The sequence below is a fragment of the Ursus arctos genome, unplaced genomic scaffold (assembly GCF_023065955.2).
Source record: "Ursus arctos isolate Adak ecotype North America unplaced genomic scaffold, UrsArc2.0 scaffold_19, whole genome shotgun sequence".
Classification (NCBI taxonomy): Eukaryota; Metazoa; Chordata; class Mammalia; order Carnivora; family Ursidae; genus Ursus; species Ursus arctos.
This window is the reverse complement of record NW_026622863.1, coordinates 22,196,384-22,216,367: the sequence shown is the minus strand read 5'-3', so window position 1 is coordinate 22,216,367 and position 19,984 is coordinate 22,196,384. Positions and strand designations below refer to the sequence as shown.

The 19,984-nt window shown below is 41.8% G+C and overlaps 1 protein-coding gene across 2 annotated transcripts in view; it reads right to left on the bottom strand.

Annotated features, from left to right (window-relative positions):
- The window catches only part of CBFB (core-binding factor subunit beta), a 57,759-nt gene extending 42,529 nt beyond the window's left edge, over window positions 1–15,230 (bottom strand). The window contains exons 1-3 of one of the 2 annotated variants that reach the window (XM_026494951.4): window positions 14,890–15,230; window positions 14,577–14,663; window positions 9,895–10,011 (exon numbers count right to left, since the gene is read on the bottom strand). In XM_026494951.4, the coding sequence (XP_026350736.1) occupies window positions 9,895–10,011; window positions 14,577–14,663; window positions 14,890–14,967 (282 nt within the window). In that variant the 5' untranslated portion in view covers window positions 14,968–15,230. The remainder of the gene's footprint in view (window positions 1–9,894; window positions 10,012–14,576; window positions 14,664–14,889) is intronic. The other variant, XM_026494950.4, reaches the window with a different exon arrangement.
- Between the last annotated feature and the right edge of the window lie 4,754 nt (window positions 15,231–19,984).

The window sequence follows — 19,984 nt, the reverse complement described above, 5'->3', positions numbered from 1 at the left end:
TTTCCGAGAAACAGGCTTTTTAAAAGAAGATTTTATTTTATTTATTTGACAGAGAGAGAGAGTGTGAGAGTGCGCACGCACAAGCACTTGCAGTGGTAGGCAGAAGGAGAAGGAGAAGTAGGCTCCCCACTGAACAGGGAGCCTGCCACAGGGCTCAGTCCCAGGACCCCAGGATCATGACCTGAGCCAAAGGCAGATGCTTAACTGACTAAGCCACCCAGGTACCATGAAATAGACTTAAAAAAAAAAAAAAAGAAAAAGAAAAAAGATTTTATTTATTTATTTAGAGAGAAAGAGAGAGGTGGGAGAGGGGCAGAGGGAGATGGAGACAGAATCTTAAGCAGGCTCTGCACTGGCTGGAGCCCAATGGGGGGCTCAATCTCACAACCCTGAGATCACAGCCTCAGCTGAAATCAAGAGTCGGACAGTTAACCGACCAAGCCACCCAGGCGCCCCTGAAGATTTTATTTTTTTTGAGTGATCTCTACCTCCAATGTAGAGCTTGAACTCACAACCCTGAGATCAAGAGTCACAGGCTCCACCAACTGAGCCAACCAGGTGCCCCTGTGTATATCTTAATACAATGTTTCATACAATGTCAAGGCTACCTCAACTTTAAATCTGACTCATAATAAAACTTCAATTGCAAAAGTATCTAGTAACTTATATTTAAATACATAAAAAACTCTTACATCTTAATAAGAACCTAATATAAAAAAATGTACAAAGGATTTGAATGGACACTTCACCACAGATATACAAATGGCAAATAAGCACATAAAACAAGCTCAGCACCATAACTCACTAGGGAGATGCAAATTAAAACCAAAGAATACCACTATCTACTCATTAAAGTGGCAAAATGAAAAAGACTGATGGCACAAAGTGTTGGTAAAGATGTAAAGTGACTGAAACTCTCATATACAGCTAATGGGAATTCAAAATTATATAACCACTTTGGAGAACAGTTTGGCAACTTCTTAAAAAGTTACCCTAATGAGATGACCCAGCAATCTACGTCCTATGTATCTACCCAAGAGAAATGAAAACATATGTCCACATAGAAGACTTGTATATAATGTTTAAAGCAGCATTATTTTAATAGCCAAAAAATGGGTAAATAACCCCGATGGCTAACAACTGGTAAATGGATAAACAAAATATAGCATATCCACACAATGGAATACCACTCAATAATAAAAAGAAATGGTCTATTATACACACAACATGGATGTATTTCAAAAGCACGTTGCTAAGTGACAGCTAGACACACAAGTCTATACACTGCATGACTGTTTATATGAAATTCTAGAAAAGACAAAACTATAGTAGTAGAAAGAAGATCAGTGGTTACCTGGCCAGGGAGTGAGAGGACTGACTGCAAAGGGGCATGGGAAAACCTTCTGAGGTTATGGAAATGTGCTACATCTTGATTGTGGTGGTTACACCGACCATATATATATATGATCATATATATGTAGTTATATATATAATATATGCAGTTATATAAACAATACATATGATTATATATTATACATATGGTGTTATATATATAATATGTATATTTTAAGATTTATTTATTTGAGAGAGAGATCGCGCATGCGCACTCAAGCACAGGGGGGCTGCAGAGGGAGGAGAGAAAAGTCTTAAGCAGACTCCATGCTGAGCATGGAGCCTGATTCGGGACTCAATCTCCCGACCCTGAGATCAGGACCTAAGCCGAAACCAAGTCGGGTGCTTAACTGACTGCACTACCCAGGTGTGTATATATATATATATATATATAAATATATAAAAATATAAATATATACATACCTCAATACCATCTGAAAAAAATCAATTAGGGAAAATGGGAAGCAGTGAAATTAAGATGTAACAGTCCTACCCCAAAATTATAGTTGATATAACATTTCAGCAGTCTTTATCCTTGAAGTGTTTGAATTAAGCACTAAAACATTAAAAAATACTGGGGTAAGAAGCAGAAGAAAGGAGGGGAAGAATTCAGGAGGTTCTTTCGGACATATTATTTCTGTCTTCTTTAATCTGGAATATATAATTCAGATAAGGCCAAGGCTCAAATTTTACCTTTATGCTAAAAAGTAAATCCAGGCAAATAATACAATTTAAGAGAAGGGACAAAGAGAACACAATCTTCAAATACTTTGGAGGTATATTTACATATATGCAAATTAATGTAACTCTAACTGGAAAGTACTAATTTTTTAAACTATCTTGTTTATGCATGAAGTCAGTCAACTCTCCCTCTTGGATTTAAAAAATATTGAAATAGGGCGCCTGGGTAGCGCAGTCGTTAAAGCGTCTGCCTTCAGCTCAGGGCGTGATCCCGGCGTTCCGGGATCAAGTCCCACATCGGGCTCCTCCGCTGGGAGGCTGCTTCTTCCTCTCTCACTCCCCTGCTGTGTTCCCTCTCTCGCTGGCTGTCTCTCTGTCACATAAATAAATAAAATCTTAAAAAAAAAAAATATTGAAATAAAACCTTTTCTTTAAAAATATAAGGGTAAGGCTGCCAATTCTAGTTTATAATTCAGTTATTAAAATATTATAGTAGGGGTGCCTTGGTGGCTCAGTCGGTTAAGCATCTGCCTTCAGCTCAGGTCATGATCCCGGGGTCCTGGGATTGAGATCCACATCCGGCTCCCTGCTCAGCTGGGAGTCTGCTTCTCCCTCTACCCCTCCACCCTGCTTGTGATCTCTCTCAAATAAATAAATAAAATCTTTTTTAAAAAAGAAAATATTATACTATACTTAAAGTATATTTTAGAAAACCAGACAAACCAAGAGTAGACTCTTAACTATAGAGAACTGATGGTTATCAGAGAGGAAGGGGGCAAGGGAATGGGTAAAACAGATGAAGGAGATTAAAGAGTATACTTATCATGATGAAAAAAATAAATAAAATAATATAAATAAATAAAAGTCTGTTTTAAAACAATCAAACAAACAAAAAACAGATTACTTATTCCAATGCACTAAATTGCCAATAACTAAATGCTGGAAAATATACTTCGTATTTTAGTTGAATAGAAATATTTATTAAAATCTAGATCTGACAAACTAGTTGTAAAGTTGTCTCAATTTCTCTTGGGGAAAATCACATTCCAAAGCTTTACCACAGCTATCTTTTATTTGGAGTGACTGAGCTGTCTGAGGAGGAGAAGGAACTGGTTGAGCTTGAATAGGGATTTCTCAAAGCTAACATCAAGGAGTCCTCTAAACCCTGCCAAATTGTGGATGGTATATAAACAGACAAAATATTTATTTTGGGACAAAGATCCTGCAGGCAAGTAAGCAAAATGCTCCAGAAGCAGCAGAATCACAGACCTTTGGAAAAACCATTTAAAACAAGAGTCTGGGGGTGCCTGGGTGGCACAGCGGTTAAGCGTCTGCCTTCAGCTCAGGGCGTGATCCCGGCGTTATGGGATCGAGCCCCACATCAGGCTCTTCTGCTATGAGCCTGCTTCTTCCTCTCCCACTCCCCCTGCTTGTGTTCCCTCTCTCACTGGCTGTCTCTATCTCTGTCGAATAAATAAATAAAATCTTAAAAAAAAAAAACAAGAGTCTGGGGCGCCTGGGTGGAGCAGTCGTTAAGCGTATGCCTTCGGCTCAGGGCATGATCCCAGCGTTCTGGGATCGAGCCCCACATCAGGCTCTTCTGCTGGGAGCCTGCTTCTTCCTCTCCCACTCCCCCTGCTTGTGTTCCCTCTCGCTGGCTGTCTCTGTCAAATAAATAAATAAAATCTTTAAAAAAAAAAAGAAGTAAAAAGAACAAGAGTCTGTCCTCATTCATTAAATCAAATGCTGTTAAATTCTGCTTTACTTATGCTCATGCAAATGAATGATAAAAGATTTCAGTTTTGGGGCGCCTGGGTGGCTCGGTCATTAAGCGTCTGCCTTCAGCTCAGGGCGTGATCCCAGAGTCCTGGGATGGAGCCCCACATCAGGATCCTCTGCTGGGAGCCTGCTTCTTCCTCTCCCACTCCCCCTGTTTGTGTTCCCTCTCTTGCTGGCTGTATCTCTCTGTCAAATAAATAAATAAAATCTTAAAAAAAAAAAAAAAGATTTCGGTTTTAAGTACAAAAGTTCAGAGAAGGAAAAAAAAAAAAAAACCAAAATTTCCTAAAAGCATCTGCTCTAATAACATATACTTCATAACTACTTCTTAATGTCTGCTAGTAATGTTATTTGACCATCAATTAAAATCAGAAGTTATAAACAGAAATGCAACAACTGTTAAAAAGAAGTTTAACCTCTCTTTCTCTGGGGCCAATGAAGTAACACTAGATAGTATATTCAATTTCTATAGAAAAAATGATCAATAGTAGCACTGTAAAGTTCATTTTTTCAGTTTATAAAATATGTTTCATACCCTTTTTCTTTATACTCAAAAACTAGGATCATGCAGTAATCATATACAATAATTAATTTGAAACCCTAACCCAGGCTTTATAAAACACAGAATGCATGCAAAAACCATTAATCTGACCATTCAAGACTAATAACTTATGGTGAACCATAATCATTTGCATTTGTTTGAAATAAAAAGTAATTAGAAATGGGTCCTAAGAGGAAAGATCAAAGGAATTGGAAGTTGCTTGGCCTACAAAAATTTAACTAAGAATGACTTAAATTCTTAATGGTTCCTTTCCTTGTCTTCTGAAAGCAAAATGAGAGAAAAGCAGTTTAGATTCAGGAAGAATTAGGAACATTTTGGCTGTCAGGGTTTATATTACACCAGGATGGACCACTTGGGAAAGATGTGGTGTTCCAACACTGTACAGCTACAAGTGAAGCTGACCTAAGGCACACCATAGCACTAAAACTCCGTAATTAAGTTACCTATAATTTCACCCTACAAAACCATCAAACAGCCTAATTCTGGACAGTGTATTACAATTTAAAAGGCATTTTCACATATTCTAGTACTTCACTGAATCCTCACATGAGGTATATGAGTAGGACAGACATTCTGATTCCCATTTCCAGGTTAAAAAAAAAAAAAAGCTATGATTGTCTTTTGACAGACAGCTCTTTCTACTACATTGTATTGTTTTAAACCTCTTCTAAAAATAGATCGTTGTTAAGAGCCAATGCAGTCAGCTCACTAAACACCTGGGTGCAAAAGTTTCAAATATATTTGAAAGACGGTATAAACTTGTGTGCTCTGATTTGATCTTACATAAAATACCTACTTATGGTCAGTTTTCCATTAACAGGCCTTCTTTATTGAAGACCTCTGGCTTGAAAATATTCCTATAAACACAAAGGCAGAAAGAATGAATAAAAGGACTGATCTCACTGAGCCCATTTTCGTAGATCATAAAACAGTATTTCAAATCAAAGAGAATATGCAGGTTCTGTCTCCTATTAACATTCTAGTATTTTCAGAATTCACTAAATTCAAGTGAATATTGCGGTAGTCAGCCTCCAAGATAGCCTCAATGATTCTAGCCTCCTGGTATTCACACCCATGTATGTGAATAAATACTCCTCCTCCCCTGTCAAATGTGGGCTAGACTTAGTGACTCTCTTCTAATGAACAGAATAAGGCACAAGTGATTGGAGAATAGGTCATAAAAAGCATGGTGACTTCATTCTTTTTCTCTCTACTGTGGAGAGGCACACGTGACTAGCAAGTGAAGCCACCTACCAATAGTCACGTGAGTGAGCTTGGAAGTGGATTCTTCAGCTCCAGTCAAGTCTTCAGAGACTGCACAGTCCCAGCCCTGAGCCAGAACCATCCAGCCAAACCACTCCCAGACTCCTGTAAAGGGGCTCAAGGGAACTTTTGGCGGTGACTGAAACACTTGATTGTGGGTAGTGTTTATATGGGTGTGTATAAATTTGTTAAAACTCAAATTTATACAATTAAAATGGGTGCATTCTATTATATGTAAAGTATACTTCAATAAAGTTGATTCTTTTTAACAGGCCACTGAACCCTTGGGGTAAACAGACGAAGGATCACTTATGAGAAAGCAGTGCCGTAGCTTAAGAAGTTAAGGGGTGGGCGGTAAGAAAACAGAAGTGCATTAACAAGCCACCACCACAAACACACATGTCCTAAACTGCTCCTCAAAACTGCTCCACCCACAGCCTTTCCTATCTCAGATGACGGCAATCCCATACTCCCAGTTGCTCTTGCCAAAAACGCTGGAGTCGTTCTTGACTCTCACACCCCACATCCAATCCATAAGCAAATCCTGTTGGCTCTATCTCAAAATATATTCAGACTATGAACACTTCTCACCACCTCCACTGCTACTACCCTAGCCTCTCGCCAAGATCACAGCAACAGCCAAACTGGTCTCCCTACTTCACTCTTGCCCCCCTACAGCCTATTATTAACCCAGCAGCTAGAGTGATCCTTTTAAAACCCAAGGCAGATCATATTGTTATCTGCTCAAAAACCTGAAACTACTCCCCATTTCACTCAGAATAAAAATCCATGTGGTTGCAAGGTCACATAAACTGGCTGCTTGTTATCTCCCTGATCTCATCTCCTGTTACCCTCCTCCTTGCTCAGTCTGCTCCAGGCTCCCTGGACTGCTCGCTGCTTATCAAACACAGGGAACATGCCCCCACTCTAGGAACTTCACAGTGACTATCTTCTCTGTCTTTCCCCCCATACCTACATGGCTCATCATTCCCTGACCTCCTTCAGGTCTCTGTTCAAACATGACCGTCTTCACCCAGATCAACCTATTTAGAATTGCAAACATTTCCGGTCCTTGATCATCCTTACTCTATTCAACTTTTCCTTTTTTTTCCAGAGCACCTACCACTTCGTAAAATACTACATAACTTATTTATTATGAATATTGTCTATCCTCCGCTCCTTCCATAAAACAATCTCTAGGGGAGGATCTTTGTTTTGTTCACTGATGCATCTCAAATGCCTAGGACAATGCTCCGTATATACAACAGGTGTTCAACAAGAACCTTCTGAATGAATGAATTTTTGAGCAACTGTTTCAGGCACTGGGCTAAGCACTTTACATACACGTTCATTTACTCACTAGGGAGACCCTGGGAAGTATGCATTAACCTCATGTTCTAATTGAGGACCATAAGTCAAATAACTTGCACAAAGTTATATCGTTGTAAATGAAACCAGGACTTAACTATGCCTAACTCCAAAGCCTTAACCGTAGTTTCTTTAAAGTTGGGTATGAATGGAGAAGAGAACTAAGTTGCTTCAGAAAGTAACTAGGCTGAGAGTACGTGGAAGAAAAGATGCTGATCTGCGATACAAATTTGATAAGAAGCAGAGGCAAACAATTAACATTTGGGGAAATCCCTTCAATTTTTCTTTGCTTCTAGTCCTAGTCCTGTAGGGACAGAAATACAAGCTAATGACTATCAGGAAGAGACCATAAAAAAGGAGTAAGAAAAATAAAGACACCCCATAGCCTGAGCTCCACGGCTGAGAAAACGTGGGTCAGTACCTTTTGTCTAAATTCACTGATATCCTTTATCCCACTGGAAAAGAGCAATAGACTAGCAGTTTTCTATTTGTTTTTGTTTTTTGTGCCTTAACATGTTTCTTTTCTTCTGGATCCTACTGGTATAGTACAGGTGTTGAAAAGTATATTTAAGAAGTACACAATCTACACACAAACATTTACAGATTTAAATCTGAGGGAAAGATACTGAGTTTGCCACCGTTACTATTCTTGGAACACAGCCACACTCATTTGTTTACATATTGTCTATGGCTCCTTTTCCACTGTAACAGCAGACTTGAGCAGCTGCAACACAGACCACATGCCTGCAAAACTAAAAATATTTGATATATGGCCTTTTACAGAAAAAGAACTTCTAAAACAAATGTTAATAAAATGTAAATTTCCCAATAACTTGCATAAGTTCTATCAATTTTCCAGGTGTATTTGAAAACGCATCCTCTAAACACTAAAATAAGTTATACAACATTTTTGGTATTGTTGGTCATGTAACTAAAAACATGTCAATGGCTTAAGTCCAAGAATAATGTGGTCTTTGATCTGGTAAACAGTTATCATTAAGTTAATTTAAGCAAACATACTTTCTAGTAGAGTTAACACCCATTTATTAGTTATTAAATACTGCAAGACTTGAGGGGCGCCTGGGTGGCACAGCGGTTAAAGTCTCTGCCTTCGGCTCAGGGCGTGATCCCGGTGTTCTGGGATCAAGCCCCACATCAGGCTCCTCCACTATGGGCCTGCTTCTTCCTCTCCCACTCCTCCTGCTTGTGTTCCCTCTCTCGCTGGCTATCTCTATCTCTGTCAAATAAAAAAAAAAAAAATACTGCAAGACTTGGGTAACATTGAGATGTCCATTTTGAAGCGTTAAAATAGTTTAGCATTACAGTTGGGGAAATAACTTTTTTTGGTTTATGTCTGTAGTATCTGAGCCACCATGTTAAATAAACGTTAAATGTTTTGAACAAGGAAAAAAATAATTTCTTCATTGACTTACACACACGTGCACAAAACAGACCAAAAAAGCATAATCTTACAATGACTTCCCAACTTCTTCCTTATATATAAGAATTATCAAATAGTAAAACTTGGAACATTTGCTTTTAATCTTCCAAGCAAGCAAGCAAGCAAGCTAATGCACAGAAAAGCAAATCACTTATTACTCATCTTAAAAATTCTGTAATCTATTTTCCCTCTCCCTCTCCAAAGATTAGTTGGTTTGTCACCCACAAAAGATCAAACCCAGGGGTGCCTGGGTGGCTGAGTCGTTTAAGGCATCTGACTCTTGGGTTTGGCTCAGGTCATGATCTCAGGGTTGTAAGATCCAAGCCCTGGGCTGGGCTCTTACTCGGCGGGTCAGTGGGGAGTCTGCTTGAGATTATTTTCCCCCTCCCTCTCTCTAAAATAAATAAATAAATCTTTAAAAAACAACACAAACAACCCACCTTACTTCATAAAATTTAAACAAAAACTCTTCATTGTATATATACAAAAACAGGAATCATTTTCCTAAAACAGGCTAATACAAAAATCTTTGTATTATATATGTATGATGTTTTGCAAATAAAGTGACAGGTTATGCTATTCATGATGATACTCAGAAGAGTAAGTGAGCAAGTTGATAAAAACAGGTATAGAAACATAAAGGAAACAGGAGAAATACTGAGCATAAAATGAGGCCAAAAAATATTTTTCTTTAAATATTTTATTTCAGTAAGAATCAACTTCTACATTAAAAGATGAACCAATTCAAGATACTATTCACTAAAATTTCACCAAAATAATGTAACACATTTAAGTTAGAGTTTAATAGAGCTCTCAGCTTAAGCATTTCATATCTTCAACCTAAAGTTTCAACACAAAAATTTTAAAGCATCAACTTGTTTTCCCAGCTTTTCCTCAAAATGAAAAATAAAATTATTTCCAAGTTAAAGTTTACACGCTGTTTTTTAATCAAAATTAAATTTGCAGTATTAACAGAAGTAGAAAGTTACCCATGAGCTATTTCTAAGTATTATTAAATTTTATGCCTACAGAGCCTTTTCCCCATTTTTCTCTTAATTTTATTTTTTTACAGCACTGTAGTCACTTAGGTTAGTAAAACAAAAAATATCCTGTCAACACTTTTTAAAGGAATTAAGTTTTAAATGTTATATATAAGAAAGCACACTTCTCTCTTTAAGGGCTAGAAGTTTCTATGATGAATATTATATACATGAAATTAGTAATGGAATGATATAAAAAAATTTGACAGTGATTTAAAAAATTGTATTACACCCTTATAATATGAAAACAAATCTGACCATATGCGTGTATGATCACACCTGTGATCTCTTCATTAAACTGTAAATCTTCTGATAATCTCTAATAAAACAATCCATAGTATTTCGAATTGCAAAGAAATGTTTCCTACCTTGCCTGCTTCTCTTTCTAAGTCGACATACTCCCGGCTAGGTGTCTGTCGTTGTTCTCCCTGCCAGCTGGCCGGAAAAAACTGGAGAGACAGATTGGTTCCTGTGGCCACAAAAGCCTTTTAGAAAAATCAATACAAACAGGATCAGGAGCAGGACATTACATAAATTATGCAGGCAGTCATTTATTTTTACATCAGTTTCTGTCTTAAGCCGGGCAGCACCGAGAATACTTAAAAGTTAAAAACACGCACTCATCATTTTTCTTAAGTATTAAGTTACAAACATCTGATTCCATTTTGAGGACATTTGCCATTGGCTGCTTAAATATAAAATCAGACATGGAATCAATACTTTCTTTCAGGTCATTTTTTGCTGACGTTAGGATCTTGCATTGCTAATGTTTAACCAGAAGCCATCATCCCTGAATTTAAAAACTTCTATTTTTAAATGTGAAAATCACTGAAGATCTAAACATTTTGAATTTTAAAGCATACCACAATTTCAAGTTCTGTAAATAAGACATTTTAATTTCTCGTGATTTCCCTCGATTTCCCTTACTTAATGAAATACTATGTTCTAAAGCCCATGTTAAAAATGCACAGGACTGCCTCTTCTGATAAATGATACATTAGAATGTGATGTGACAGTACTTCTCATCTCTCTAAAACCTTAGGTGATTTAAAAAATATGCATTTTCTGAAATTTAACGTTAGGAGAACTGGATCTGACCATACAAAAGAGTATTCATCTAGTATTTATAATAAGATTTGGATGCATGGTTCAACAGACAGAACAATCTAAAACCATTTCGATAAAGTAGTCTGTGTAGCCCCTCAGCAATTTAACTATATTTCCTCCAAGTAAAAAGTGGAAATAGCATTGTCCCTCTTCCCAAGGGAAATTCAGAAAGAAAGAAATAAGTAAAAAGCATTTTGGAAAAAAAGATTTTTTTCATCATCTAAATGTAAACTCTTCTTTGTTGAAATGAGAGAAGGTTTTGGTTTGTTTTACTTTACTAATTAAAGTTCCACAACATACTTTGTTTCCAATCAAAGAGTCCTAATCTGAAAGCAAGCGATTTACATTTTGGGCAATTTGTTTAAACTCATCGGCTGATTCAGCTGTCCACTAGTACCCCCTGATAATTAATAGCTTAGATTCTTTAGAGATAAGAATTTATTCTTCTTATTTCTATTATTGGTACTGCAGGTACAACTGTTAACCTAACTGCTAAATCTCTATAGAAATCTTTGATGGCATTTACCTAATCAACTGGGATACTCTTTCTTGTGGTATTTTATATGAATAGAGACCTAACAAACGTCAATATTACAACATTAACGCTTAGAAAAAGCTTTCCCCATTTATACCAAGTTTAAAAGACAATCAAGTGGAGTGAAATGAACAAACAATAGTTCAAATGAAAACAGACTCTAGAAGGCACACTGCCTAGGCTGTATGACAAAGCAAGTTACTTAACTGTACCTCAGTTTCCCCACTAATTAAAATTTGTTAAGTGCTTATAATAGTACCAGGTAAATGCCATTTAAGTATTTGCTAAATAAGAGAAATAGTTTTGAGCTGGGTAAGAGAACTAACTTTTTCAGCCTCAGATAATAAATTCTCACCATGGAGTGGTGGCAGATAAGAGATTCAGCCCATGAATGAATGCCTCGTGTCAAAATCCCCAAGGCATGTTTCTTTAGTATTCACCAGTAACAAATCCTTCCACCCCCAGTGTACCCCAAATCAGCTCTGTGCTAAGTAAAAACAGTCTACAGATCTTATTACCTCACCTCCTGTCTGAAGACCAACCTCAGAAGAGATTTCCTGCTTCATCACTTCATACCCATTATCTCAAGATCCCTCTCTCTGAGAGGAAAAGTGGTAAGAACAGATCATTCTACAATAGCATTTCACAAATTTATTTGACCACAGAACTCTTTTTTTAATGGAATATCTACACACATAACAATTGGGAAAATTCCGTTCAAAAACATAAAAATGCTACACCAGTATCACTGTCTATATGTAGGATTTCCAGATTGTCCCCATGATTATTCTACAGGTTTCACAAAATGTAAAATAACACACCTATGCCAATCCAACATACATTTACCCTTCCATCTTCAGGATTAAAAATATAGTTTTCACTGCAGTCACAGTCGTCCCCAAACCTGAATTCTTTTCTTTAATTTACCGTTAGTGTTGAAGACTTCTCCAACACTCCTACCACATAAGAACTTACATGAGGAATAAAACAGACCAAATAGATTCTACCCCTTACCCATAATCACTTTTATTCATGCTATGATAAGGAGTCTGGATAAGTTTTATAGTTACGATCACATCTATCTAAACACAAAATAAATGCATTAACCTCACTGATACACTAAGGAGATGTTCAAAATTAAAAGAATAAAAAGGGGGAGAAGGTCGATAATAGTTTTGGTTAACTATGCACATTTTTACTGTATAAAGCTGCTGTCAAAACAGAGGAAAAATGTCTTCTCCACACCTAGTTTCCACAACCAAGTAAATAAAAGCCACAGCCTGTTCCTAACTAAAAAGATAAATTTTAGGCATTAAGTAACCTCTAAATTAAATTAATCAAGTACCTATGATACAAAAGGCATTATTCAGAGTACCTGTTTAGAGAGGAGTATATTAATGTATATACCACAAAGTTAATGTGGTCTCCACCCTCTAGGAGCTAGGGATCCTGTAATTTAAATATGAAGAATACTGAATTAAGAGGGGATGCCTAGAAAAAGGAGGAAATGTGAAATTCCTTCCCAAATACAAATAGTTACATTAGTCAACAAACTAAGACACGTATGCTATATTAAGTGCAAATCTTACACAGAATTCAATCTAACCCTCCTTTAACTTTTAATGCTTGTCAGATATTAGGAACTTATTAAAATTTGTAGGATCAGATCTCTGGAAGACAGGAAGGCTTAGAATGTCTGTCTGATTCATCCCTGGAAAGAAACTTATAAATACAAGCAACCTATAATACTGCTATAATATTACAGTAATATTATAATATAGCAATTCAGATCTACTGTGGGTTAAATTATACTCCCAATTCATAATTATATGCAGTAAAGTCCCTGATGTGACAGAGAACAACCTAATAGCTATACTTCATTAGGTTTCCAAAAAAACCCCCTCAGCTCTAAAAAATCATGAAGTACTTTGTACCTCATGTTTCACACTTACATCAATTAACTCTAGGAAATCCACTGGTTAGGTATACCATCCACCTTTTTCAAAAGGAAACCCAGACAAAGGATGATATAATCATTGGATCAACTAATGAATGATTCTTCTACCACTCAGGCCAAAACCGAAAGTATGTGTCTTAGACATTTTAATCATGTAACTATTATAACTACTCAAGAACTTGGAAGTGGGCTAAAAGCTGGAGCTTTTCTTTCATTACGTGCACTAATGACCAAATATTCTAGAGCTCCTAATAAATTTAGCCAGTATCTTCATATTATCTGTAATACAATTCCAAGTCTTCATTTTAGATAGCAAAATATTCTTAAAAATAAACTTGATTTAGGTGATAAAAAGGGAGAATTTTATGGTATGTGAACTGTTTCTCAATAAAACATATTCTCCATAAAGGAGGTGGGAAAAGTAAATGTTCCAATATGTCCTCCTATTGTTAACCTAAACTCAAACTCCACCATAGCTTCAAGACCCTGCCAACGCAATGGGCCCAGCTCAGAGAAGATAACTAGATTCCATTATACAGTAGTACTTCAACTTCTTTTTTCTTTTTTTAATTAATAAGATCTCTTTTCTTTAGCTTCCTCCTACTTAGTCTTTGGCTTTTTCATTCCCTCCTCGTTAGCACCTCCAAAAGGACAAACGAAAAAAGGAGGTTAAGACACTCGAATCCCGCCCCCCCGCCCCCCCCCGCCAAGGTAAGGTTTAGCACCAAGTCTACCACCTATAACAGGGCCTCAAGATCAACTGTGGGTTTCGCAAATCCATACAATTCTTTAGGAACAGCAGCACTAAACGGGATACGTTTTTGAGGTTTGAAAAAAGACGATAATGGTTTCTTTCTGATTCTCCTGAGCCTTAACATTCTAAGAAAATAAGATGGCTCATTCTTTAGGGCTTGTTTTTCTCTATTAGGACCACAGATAACTGGTATAAAGATTCTCGGTTATACTGGCAGTGAAACAGCTTCACATACAGATTTACCAACAAACCTGGAGTCCTGAGAAACCAACTCTCGCCCAGGAATCAGATCCTTGAACGAAGCCCAATTCTTTTTCCAAAAGGGTGTTTTCTCCCTTACAAATACCCCAACCCCTTCATCAGTGACACAGCCTGTACAATGACTTCTTGTTTAGTTGGGCTCCGGTGTGAGTTCCACTTGGGGCAAACTGCCGAGTCGCGTCTGGGAATCATAACCGGCCCGCAGAGGGCCACAGGGAAGCGTCTCCCCGCTAGGACGCGGCCCGCCAGTGTCTGGTTTCGCATTTTGAATCCCGAGTAGGAAGTGAGACGGCGCCCGCTCAGTTCCGGGAGTCGCGGCGTCCGCGGCGCCGTCCGGAACCGGCCTGGGCCGCGGCTGTCCCCGCGCAACAAGTGACCCGTGCGCGCCTCGGTCCCCGCGCCCCGGGCCCCCAGCGCCCCTGCCCCGCCGACTTACGATTTCCGAGCGGCCGTCGCGACAGGCGTTCTGGAAGCGCGCCTGGCGCTCCTCGTGGGGCCGGTCCCTGAAGCCTGTGTACTTAATCTGCAAGGCAGAGACGGCCCGAAATCAGGAGCCAAATCCGCGACGCCGCCTGCGCGCCCGCCCGCCCCGCGCGGCGCAGATAAGGGCAAGCACAGTCTGCGGGCAGGCGGCTGCCCGGGCGAGATTGCCGCTCCGCCGGGCTGCCCGGGGCCGCGCCGCCCAAACTTTTCTCCGCCCGGGCCCACTCGGGGCGCGCCGCGGCCTCCGCGCCTCCCGCCTGCCTCACCTCGCATTCGCGGCTCAGCTTCCTGAAGAACTCCTCATTCTCGAACTTGCTTCTCTGGTCGGGCACGACGCGCGGCATCTTCCCGCCCTGAGGCCGCGCCGGCCGGCCGGGCTCCGGGCTTGCGCGGCACCCGCTGGCCGGCTTCGCGCGGACCGACTGACCGCCCACCCGCGGCGCCCTGTCTCTGGCTTCCCTTTGTTTCAGGCGCCCGCCCGCGTGGGCTCCCGCTCCCAAGAGTCTGAGGTGCCGCCGCCTGCTCGAACCCAGCCCACGCCGCCGCCGCCTCAGCCGTTGCCTACCGCCCGCGCGAACCCAGCACTCGCCGCCCCCGGCCGCCGCCGCCGCCACTTCCTTTCACCGCCCACCTCGCAAGCCCGCCCGTCCGCCCCGCCCCGGTCCGCCCCACCCCTCCTCCTCGCGCGCCCGCCCGCCCCAAACTCCGGCAAACAAAACGCACCATTCACAACTCTGCGACCCGCGCCGCGCATGCGCCGCCCGCCCGCTTGCGGAGCGGCTGGGCTGCCGCGAACCAGAGCTCCTCCAGTGACGCTGCCCTCTTTCCCTTGTGGGCCGGCGGGCTACTCTGTGTAGAACCGCTCTGCGGGCATCTGCCCGGACCTTGGAGACGGGAAGCGGCCCGCGCGGGTTCTTTCTGTCGGCTGTATGGAACTTTGGAACTCCTCAGCTGCTCGGAGTGACCCCCAAATTGTCACCTGAACGTGAGGTAACTTAAGTCCTCGGGGACTTTGTGTCCCAAAACCGACCGGGAGGGATGTAGGCTGCTCCTGTCAAAGACTAAAGGTGGTAACAGACCACAGAATCCAACAGAATCCGCATCATGGTGGAAAGGTTGGGAGTCAGACGGGCCTTGGCTGGGATCTCACTCCTCTGCTCACACAAGCTTACACAAGCACTGGACTCTAAGCCTCAGTTTGCCTATTTGCAAAATGCAGACACAAGCTCTCAAGATTAGCGTGAGAGTCTTTATGTGGGTCTAACACATAAATGAGCACTCAATAAATTTAAGTCTCTAAAGAAGAAAAGCTGAATTATATATAAACCTAATGCCAGTCCATATATTTACCCAAATGTGCAATCAGACCCTAAAAAAGATCCACAAGTTTTAGGGAAGTCATCTGGCCCAAGCTGGAGAGAGTTTGACATGGGATTTATGGCAGAAGTTGACTCAAAGTTGATCCTCAATAAATTCTGATCCTTAAAATTCCAGCGTGTCAAAAACTCAGTACAAAGATGGCCACTAGGTGCCAACTCTGACTGACAGTAGCTGTCCATATTACAAAGGATTGTGAGGATACAATGCTGGCCTGAATGCAGGATTTGGCAGAATTTCCTACCCCTGCCTAGTTCAATCTCAGTTTTGCCGATAGAGAACGGAGGTAGGGTAACCAATTGTCTGGTTTTCCAGAGTCTATCCTGGTTTTACAGTGAAAGTCCCATGTCCTCAGAAACCACTTAGTCCCTGGCTGGGATGGTTGGTCACACTAACTGATGTCCAGAGATGGATCAATTGCCCAAGGTCAGGGAGGGAGTTTTCAGCAAAGTCAAACCTGTAAGCTGGTGGTTTTAACAAACACACTTTCTGAATAGCAAACATAGAATCAATCCTCTCCAAGGGCATTCTTCCCTAGCCCACATCAAACCTGTGTGAATATGTGAGTGTGCACAAATACAAAGGGTATAGATACAGAAGTCACCAACACTACCATTGGGCCTCCATCTATCTCAGAATCTTCCCTCGGGTTTCTTTCAATTGCAAGTGACAGAAACCCAATTCAAGAAAACTTAAAGGTAGAAAGGGGCCCATTTTACTGTAAGTAAACCAGTCACACAGAGGGAGGGATAGTCTCCTTTTCTCTTCCATTTCTCCATTTCTTCTCACTGCTTAACTTTCTCAAGCTCTCTTCATTGGCATCCATTTCCTGGTGAAGGATAGGAGCAGCCACTTCTCCAAGTCATAAAATTTCTGGGAAGGACTTTGGTTGGCCCAGTCTGGGTCACATACTCTCCCTTCTACCAAATCACCATGTCCAGGCTGATATGATGACCTGGGCCAGCTTATGTCACATGCTCTCCCATCACGGGTTGGGGGGCCTGGGATGGGCAGCCTCAGATAGTACCTGATGGGTTGAAAGAGGGGAAGAGCAGTTTCTTCAAAAGGGGGAGAGTGAGAATGCATTGTGGGCCCACTGAGCTGTTTGTATCAGCTACATCTGGCGAAGGATACCATTTTTATTTTGCTGCCTAAAGGTTCTGGTAAAACTGGAGGGGGAAACTCCAAATCAGCACAAGCAAAGTACAGACAGAACCAGCCTTAGATCATCGGCAACTTATGTTGAGAGGTGGGTGAGGCAGCGTCCACCCCAAGGCACCAGAGCAGAACTAGGTCCCTCACAAGGAACAGAAGCTTTCATGCATCTGCCTCCTGTACTCTAAGTCTTCCCAGTCCAGCTAAGACCTTTGGACACTAGGACAATGCGGCCATTGTCTAAATGAGAGGAAAACGATGTGGCCTTCAGACAGTCCCATTGACTGGTCAAGTGAGCAGAGTTCCTGATGTTAGTTTCTATGGTAGGAAGAGAGTATATCCCATGTCACACAATTCGGCACCATCATATTCTGTTTAGGTACGCATTAGTAAAAAATTTTCCATTTCTCTCTCTAAAGAATGATCCACCCGGCAGCACTCTTACTGCACAGTGGGTCCAGGCAGGGCTCATGGACCTGCAGCCGATCTTGGCGGAGGGGTGGGAGTACAGAGCAGGGCAGAGTACATGAATTGTCAGCCTCATGGGGGTGGGGAATGATGTCCTGAGGGAAAGGGATGAGAAAGCCTGCCAGGCAGACCCAGAACAGCAGCACCACAGACAGCCTTTGGCAACTCCAGGCCACAGGATAACCCACTCGGCATTGTCTGGCATCCAACCAGCCAGGACGACTGGGAAACCAGCCGCAGGCTGGAGGAGGCCATCTCCTCGGCTGACCTCTGTATGCCTTTTTTTGTTGTTGTGAAAGTTTTTTTCACTTATTTTAAAAATTAGATAAAATTAGTAAAGGAAAATTTCACCCATGTCAGGTATATTTAACTCTGTGTTTCTGTCTGGCTGGTTATGGATTGGTCCAGGCACCACCCCATGGAGGGGGTTGCTAAGAGCCAGCTCTAGTAGGGTCAGTCCATAGATGGAAGCCTGTGGGTATCTGTTCTTTGCCTAGAAACACCCTTCCCATTCCCAAAACCTGGCTGAATTCTCTCTGAAGCCCTGCCATTTGGAGCCTTCCTTTCCTAAGAATTCAGCCAGTGCAGGTCCTCTTCTTCCTTATTTTCCTGGGTGGGCAGCTGCTCTTACAAGACTCCCCGACTGATCCCGAATGGGTGGGCAGAGAATGCACAGTAACACTGAGCAGAGGATGGGAACGCTCAATTGTTCGACTCAACTGTGAAGTTCTGAGCTGAGTGCTTTTATGTCCCTTATCTCAGTTAATTCAGAGAACCACTTTCTAGGATGAGTTTTCTTGTCCTAATCTGACAGAGAGGAAATAGAGACTCTGAAACAATAAATAAGTGACCACTGAGGACAGTGCCTCAGAAGAGAAAACAAAATGGCATTGGGATATATCATCTTCATTCACTATTCGCCATAACCCTGCAAGTTTGGTATTATTGACCCTATTCTACAGATGAAGGAACTGAGGCGCAGAAGGGCTGGCAATCCCAGGGCTGTGCTCTTAACTGTTCCAACCTAAGGCGTCCGCTGGTGGAGCTGCCAAAAGCCCTGCTCGTCTCTTTAGCTGAACTGTGAGCTGGTGGACAGTTGCAACTGGGGGTCATCCCTCCTGGAGCACCCTACCATGCTCCCTTCGGAGGTTGAATGAAGGGATCCTATTGTGGGCCTTGTGGCACAATGTGTTTCTTGACCTTGATGGTTGGGCATTCCTGTCCCCTGAGCCCAACTGTTTGTCCTACCTTGGCTTGGAAGGTCAAGGCCTAGACATCCTGCCTCCTTAAGTTTAGCAGAAAGGATGGCTTTATCCAGGTCTGGTGTTGGCAGCTCCCCACATCTGCCTCTCCTCATAGAGAGGGTGAGGTCTTCCCAGGCCCCTGAGCCTCTAGTGCATTTTTTCTAAGGAAACAGTTTCCCTTCAGTTACTGAGGAAATATTGTGCCATCTTGAAGCTGAAATAGGATCTGGAGCCACAAATGGGGGTGGGAGAGAAGGGAAATTAATGGCTGGCACAGCTCCTAAAGCCCCAGCTCTACCTAGCTTCTAGTTTGGGGATGGAGATGGGCCTAAGTCCAGGATGAGGGTGTCATCGGCCTAAATGAGGCAGTTTCCTGGACCCTAAAGAATTCTTTTTTGAGATATAATTTATCTACACCATAAAATTCACCCCCAGGCCTTTAAGAATTTCCCCTGCTGGAGGTTCTCCCCTTTCTTAGCTCTCCTGCCACCCTCCCCCACCAGCTCAGCCATCCAGAGGGAGAGGAAAACCAAGAGGAGCAAGTTTCCCTAGAATAGCATTTCTTCAGTGTTGGGATCAATAAACCCGTTTGCTTAAAAGGAACCAGATGATTTCATCCTTGTAATTACAAGCTTGACGTTTGCAAATCTTGCCCAGGCTCCAAACGAGCCTCTTTGTCATGGGAGGCGGAGGGGTTTGTCTGGATGCCCGGGGATGGGGACCGAGCCTCGCATACTGGGAAGAGGGCCAGACTGGGGTCAGGAGGCCTGGCTGACCAGTCTTCAAGGGCTATTTGGGACTGCTCCCCTTCTTCTCCCCTGCTCTCCTAAGTTTCTGGCTGGTGATGGGAAACAGACGAGACTGGGGGACTAGAGAATGGCGGTGGTGAGCCCTAACCGCACTGCCCCTCCCCCAAGCCTCTGATTTGCCTATGGCAGGAAGGCTAGAGCCCTCAGCCCAGCATTCATGACTTCCTTTCCTTTCCGATTCCATCTCCCATCATTTCTCCCCATTGGCCCGCTGCAGTCCAGCCATTCTGACCTGGTTACATTTCCGCATGCCTCAGTGCCTTTGCTCTTACTGTACCTTCTGTCTAGCATGACTTCCTCCCCTTTCT